At 43.2% G+C, this 6,607-nt stretch overlaps 1 protein-coding gene across 2 annotated transcripts; it reads right to left on the bottom strand.

The window, feature by feature from the left end:
* Positions 1-539: 539 nt before the first annotated feature.
* Positions 540-6,238, bottom strand: bmp2b (bone morphogenetic protein 2b). 2 transcript variants are annotated; one of them, XM_017408990.3, is made up of 3 exons: positions 5,750-6,238; positions 4,534-4,901; positions 540-1,650 (listed from the first exon to the last, which is right to left on the bottom strand). In XM_017408990.3, exons 2-3 carry the CDS (start codon positions 4,886-4,888, stop codon positions 749-751), a joined length of 1,257 nt encoding a protein of 418 aa, XP_017264479.1. In that variant the 5' UTR covers positions 4,889-4,901; positions 5,750-6,238; the 3' UTR covers positions 540-748. The 2 variants fall into 2 exon arrangements, with proteins under 2 accessions (XP_017264479.1, XP_037837591.1); XM_037981663.1 differs by having other exon boundaries at positions 4,534-4,843.
* Positions 6,239-6,607: the final 369 nt, after the last annotated feature.

Below are 6,607 nucleotides of genomic sequence, written 5' to 3'. Positions count from 1 at the left end.
CTCTTGAAAGATTGTTCCCAGGAATCTTTGCAGTGACATGTAATGCAAAAAAACATGCCCGGCTGTTTTTCCAGTCCTCCCATGGGAGTCTGTTACATTGGTGGGCATGTAAATCGTCCTATGACCCCCACACCGCTCTGCAGTTCATTACAGCAGTGATCTAGCCCTGTTGCTTTGTGTTTGGTTTCCAGTTACATTTACCAAAATAGTTCATGCTTGATTTGCAATTAGTGTTATATTTTTGTAGGTAATTTTCCTTCAGCGTTTTAAACTTGTATTCAGCCACACATGTAGTCGTGCTCCAAACTCCCCCTAACACAAACACCCTGGAAATGTCTGGTTCAGTATAGCTGAACTTGGAAAACTTGAGTAACCACATCTTTTTTTTATGATAAATACACATTATTTATTTACAAACAAAGTGGTTATAATAGAAATAAATACAAAATAAAAATCTGAGCAATATACTTCATGTGGTATTGCACCCATTTCAAAATGTACATCAAAAATACATTTTCAGAACCAGTAAAGGAATATTCTTTTGATTAAAACATTTATTTTTCCCAACTTTTAAGTAGACATAAATATATTCATATATAGTTTTTTTTTCTTATTCCACAATAGCTCTGTTTTGTGTATCTTTCATATAAATAAACGTCTTTGTTGGGAAACCGGGTGTTCATAGCAACCAAAAACAGTTTTCAGTCTGTCTTGCGTGCTCACTCTTTCTATCCACACTGTCGGTTTTTCACTGGCAGCCACATCCCTCCACCACCATGTCCTGGTAGTTTTTTAGAATGACTTTTTGATATTCGTCCAGATAGAGCAGAGAAATGGGGCTGAGTTCAGTGGGCACACAACACGCTTTGGGGATGTTTGAGTTGACTGAGTTGACAAGTGTCTGCACAATGGCATGATTGGTGACATTGAGGTGGTCCGCTAAAGGGAAAGGACATTCCCCGTGGCAATAAAAGGCATGGTAGCCAGGGGGTGCCACTATCCACTCATTCCATCCCACATCACTGAAGTCTACATACAAGGCATGCCTTTTACAGCTTGCCTTATGCTGGTGCTTCCTGCGCTGTTTGCGGAGTGCTGCCTGTCTTTTTTCCCGTGTATGGAGCACTGAGTCCCCACGGCCATCATGGCCATATGTCACCAACAAGGGCCGTGCCTGAGGCCACGAGTCCTGGTCCGCATGCAGGGACCGGCTCACCCTGACGTGCCTATTACGTCTCTGGGCATGTTGAGAGTCTGTCTTCTTTTCTTCTGGGTGAAGCACTTCCACCATGAAGCCATGATTGTGGCCTTTCCCTGAGGTCCACTGAGACACAGCAGGACTCACGTCAAAGCTCTCCCAGCGGCTCAAAGAGTCCTGCACCAGGCGGGTGTCCAGCAGGCGTACCAGAGGTTCAGTGCCATCAGTGGCAGGAACTCTGAATATCTCGTAAATGTTAATACGATGGAAGCCACCGACGGGAACACTCTCACCAGTGCTGCTGTTGTTGGGAGTTGGAGCTCCCATGACCTGATCTCTGTAAATGCGAAGCTCCGCAGAAGTGATGAGCTCCTCATTAGGGACGGAAGTCAGGTTAAAGTAGAACTGCTGGATCGTCTTGCCTTTCAGGCTTGTTAGGGCCTCCATGGACTCTACAAGAAACAAAAGAGACATCCATACTTTAAGATGCTAGAATGCCAGTGACATATCAAAGTGTTTATGCATAGCACAAGAATGCAAAAACAAAACGTGATTAAAATAGGTGTTGGCTTAACAGATCAATCGGAAAATAGCTGCTTTTGTTCACAGTTTTTGTTTTCTGTGCAGCCAGCCAAGTTGCCACGTGGTCATAGAAAGTGGGTGTGGACCATTGTCAAGCAGATAAAATGCAGTATATCAAGCCTTTGCATGTATGACTCAGTGTAATCACAGGCAAATACTCCAAATGATGTAATACCGTCATTAGTGTCAGGCTCTTGAAATCACCTGGTTAAATGTCAAAGGATGAAAGCGGTTCACTTCCATCTACTGATAAAATCAAACAGATCCATCAGCCTGCCTTCATATGCCTCATTTGGCTGCTGCACACTATTTCCATCACTGCACACACTGAAGTCTAATCAAATGTACAGCAGAGAAATACCGAAATCAATAGAAAAGGTATTGAACAAATGCCAGGTGTCACATCATTCTTGGCAGAACACCCTAAAATATTTTGCAGCGTGGTGTTTATAACTTTTTAAAACGAATTACAAAGACATCAGACACTTATTTTCAAAACAATCTATGAACAAATGGTTCATGACTAGAACTAGAATTGTTAAAATACCATCTTCTGGTACTCATATACATCTCTGTAGGCATATGAAAATAACAAATGAACTTAAAATGCATTGGTAATCCCCTGTGTGGCAGAAATGGCAGAAGTGTTAGTAAAAGCTGCAATTTTCTTTGAGGCGGCCCCACTTTGAACTTTTACTTTATGATCACAGACAATGTATAGACACCCAATTTAATTTGTATGCTGCGCCAAAGTAACACAAACCTCAAACTCTTATCTTTTCAAAGGAGCCATTTAGGAAATTCCACAATCTCATCCTAACCCCCCCTTCCAGAGACACAAAGACCTCAATTAGACCCATCACTTCTCATTTGATGTGGGAAAACCCCCTATCTCTCATTCCCCCTCCCCTGTACCCAATCCTGCTCTTTCTACCCTTCATCGGTACCCAAATCCTATTTTCCCTCTTTTCTCTTAGCCCCAAATCCTCTTTTCTTTTTGTCTACTTCTCCGTCACTGTTTTCTCTGTTTCTTTCTGCAACAGTATTCTCAACCTCCCGTCTTTCTTTTCTTTAAGGACCTGCTGCGCGAACAAGCTTAGGCATGTTGAAAAAGTGTGAACCGCAGATGTGAGCGCATCAACATTCCTAATTTCTTTTAATGCTGCATGCCAAAACAATAGATAAAGGCTAATGTTGGGTCATTCATCAGGGATCTGTCTCTGACAGCTTCTTCTCTCTGTAATAGTGGAAATGTTCTATTTGGCATGGGTAATGATTATTCTTGAAAACCGATAGCGGTGAAACTAATTGTCCAAGCAAAATGAATATCAGCCAGCAGATGAGACAAAATGATCCAAGCCGTTTGCTTTGATGTGCTGCATTTACATCTGTAGATACACACTTATTACACGGAGCAACAATCACTTGCACGTCACATGACATGATATTGGAAGACTGGTAACTACACAGCTGTTTGCACAGGATGAAACGAGCCAGGGCAACCTATGTAAATACAGTTTGAAGACATTTGTGATGTGTCAAGGTGTGTTAGCTGAGGGCCGTTTCCAGCAGTGGGCTGGGAGCAGTCACTCAGCCCTGCTGCTCAGACCAGGACTGTTTGTAGTGTGTCAGTGTAGCCACTTGGTGTCATTGCACTAGACCCTTTGGAGAGCACCCAAGCAGCCACACAGCCACCCCTCTGACTCACCCCTGATGGAAACTTCTCCAGTCAAACACAGGACTCTGTATGTGGACTCTGTGCACTGCCCCAATGGACTCAGTAACTTATATGTTGCAAAAACTGCTACTAGGATCATATGACATTAAATGGTAGATACAGCCCTGCTATAGACTAAATTGGAATTAGAAGTTTTTAAACAAAAAAAAATATATATATATATAGGCCTATATTCATGTGCAGCAGCATTTATACAAAAGTGTCTCAATGTTTAGGTGTTTTCTCTTAAAATTATTGTTTTCTGTGTCAAAAAACCTGCTTCATTAGAGTTTAAACACAGTGTTTATTTGGTCAGTTACTGTCTTGAGTTTATAAACCTTCATACTCATCTGAGCATATGCTGTCAAATGGACTTAATTCAACAATCACCGCGTGTTTTCCAAACTGGAACGTGCGTAATGGCGCACATCACTGAGAAAAGAAAAAAAGAAAAAGAAAGCTACTCCTCCCTCTGCGTTACCAAGAACTCATTTCAGTCTTGTTAAAAATGACTCAGTGTGACACGACTGACTTCGTCATAGTGTGTGTGTCGCCCGAACGCCGGGTGTTGTTTTTTTTTTGTGTTTTTTTTTAAGTTACAGGATGACGTCTATCACCTGCGCAAAGGCACACCGCCCTTTATCCTCCTCCCGTGGTGCGTGTCTGGAAAAACTGTTTTCAGAGCCCACGCAAACACCATCAATTATTAAGAAACAAATTACCCCAGGGACACCGCCGCCCCTCGTGTTTTTGAACCCTGTGACAGTTGCTCCGGAGGGATGTTTTTCATAAAACCCGTCTACACACAAGAGTTAATTTAATTGCGCATCATGTGACGCTTGTTTGTAAACCCCGTGCCACTTTGAGTTTTTAAGCACTTTTTTTAGGAGCTACAAATATTGGACGCGTGTCATCAAATGACTAAACTTTCATAAAACACTGAAGACTGAAGTTCAGTCTTGACGCACTGAGTCACGTTTAAATATAGGTTTGGGTTGTCTGAGAGCGCATGGAAAGGTATGTCACTAATACGCACCTTCATGGTGAAAGCTTCTAATCGTGTTGGCCTTGCTGGCGGCTCTTTCTGCGTGCTTCCCCATGCTCTTGGGTCGCTTGGCACTGTGGTCTCCGTTGGCGGAGTGCATGCGGTAAAGGTCCACCATGTACTGCGGCACCACGGCCTGCTTGCTGGGGGTTGGCCTGCGCTTCAGGCCGAACATGTTGAGAAGCCGAACCTCGAAGTCTCTGAGGAAGCTCTCCGACTGCTCCGGGCTCTGCTTCCCCGACTCGCTGTATTTCCTCCGGCCCACCTCGGGGATGAGTCCCGCAGCACCTTCCAGCAGCACCTGAGCGAGCAGCAGTACCATGAGAGATCGGACCACGGCGACCATGATCAGTCAGTCCCTGCGGAGAAAGTTGGGTTCGCGTCAATACACTGGCGCTGAATGTATTGACATGAGGTGGTCACATCACGGGGGTTTCACTGGAGCGTTTCCCAAACTGTGTGGTGTGGACCCCCCTCTCTCTCCTCCACTCCCTCTCATACAGTCAGGAGCAGGTTAAAAAGGGGAGACACCTCTTCACTTTGAACAGGGAGGGGAAAAAAACACAACCCCAGCGGCTAAACTGCGCGTCTTAACAGAAGTTTTGGGCTCAACATGAACCCAAACATGAAGATATCAAGGTGAGATAGTAATGAAAGAGGGAAGGGTTAAAAATGAGACAAAAATCAAAGTATTTCGGGGGGGGGGGAGCAAAAAGTCTGTGGAGAAGATCACAAGAAGTATTAAAGAAACCTNTGAGCTTAGTGTTGGGTAGAGTGGTGGTGGAGATCGGAGTTGTGGGGAGAGTAGAAAACACAGCAGCAGTACAATCAGACTGCGCTCCAGAGGCTCATGTAATCAAAAGGGATTGAGTTACTTCAAGAGGCTCGCAGGTGTTAGATCTGACGTGCAGGGCCAGATGTATACCGGGACAGCACATCAAAAAACATAAAAAAAACTCATCTGAGTGACATAACTTCCACTAACTTTTCACCAGGTTCTCTCATGTTTCTCCCACAGTTTAACAGAGGGAGAGGCTTTAACTTTTACGCACACACCTTGTAATTATAATAAGGAAAGAAAAGAAAAAAATAAGAGCCCACTGCCACTTGTAAAGTTAACTTTTCCTCCATAAGGCATGTTACAACTTTTGAAAGTGATAGTCTTATAAAAATCCATCAATTTTATTATTACTATTATTAATATTACCTGACGAGAAAGCGCTGTGTCCGGTCGTCGTTCCACCTTTAAGCTCCGATAAATTCCACATTAACTCGTGTTTAATCCAAGTTGCTTCTCCCCGGGGGACCAAAAACAGCCCGTACCCTTCTCCGATCGCTTCTCGCACATATTCTCACCAGCTGCAACAAGTCGGGTTAGGTTTTGGGTCAGTACGGAGAGAAAGAAAGTAAGAAAGAAAGACAGAGAGAAAGAAAGAAAGAAAAGGAAAAAAGAAGTCTATGAGGAAGCGGCTACGCGTAACCGAACAAAGTGTAAAGACTTCTGACTGCACATTTTAAAGTAATAAAGAATAAAAAAAAAAGTACAGGCTGAGATTTAAAATTAAAAACAAAAACGAGCGGAGCTGGATGGTTTGGAGAGAAAAGCGCACTGAAGTGTCTCTCCTGTGGAGGTTGTTGCTGCGAGTGGGAGAGCGCGCGTCTGAGTGCCACACCGTCCAATTGATTGGTGCCTTCTCTTCCCCCTGCGACTCTTTTTGTCCTACAATGATGTCACTAAAACAAGCTGTCAATCATCCCTCCACTATACACCACCTCCATGTGTGCGCTTTTACTCCCGAGACTCCAAAAGACTAAAACGGGTTTTCATGATGTCAAAATGAAACACAAATTGCAAATTTTTCACATAGTTTTGACTAGGGAATAAGCCTTCACAATACTGGAAAATAAGTGAGAATCTGCTGTTCTATTTCAAATAAAGTTAAATAAAAATCAACATATTTGTTCGTTTCTATGAGCAGGAATGGCAATAAGATGTTTGATGAATGCTTAAACCCAACATTAACAGCATGGTGTGATGGATTTATGTCAGTTTGACCAAACATTT

The sequence above is a fragment of the Kryptolebias marmoratus genome, linkage group LG19 (assembly GCF_001649575.2).
Source record: "Kryptolebias marmoratus isolate JLee-2015 linkage group LG19, ASM164957v2, whole genome shotgun sequence".
Taxonomy (NCBI): domain Eukaryota; kingdom Metazoa; phylum Chordata; class Actinopteri; order Cyprinodontiformes; family Rivulidae; genus Kryptolebias; species Kryptolebias marmoratus.
The sequence above is the reverse complement of the archived record's forward strand: the minus strand, read 5'-3'. Positions and strand labels throughout refer to the sequence as shown.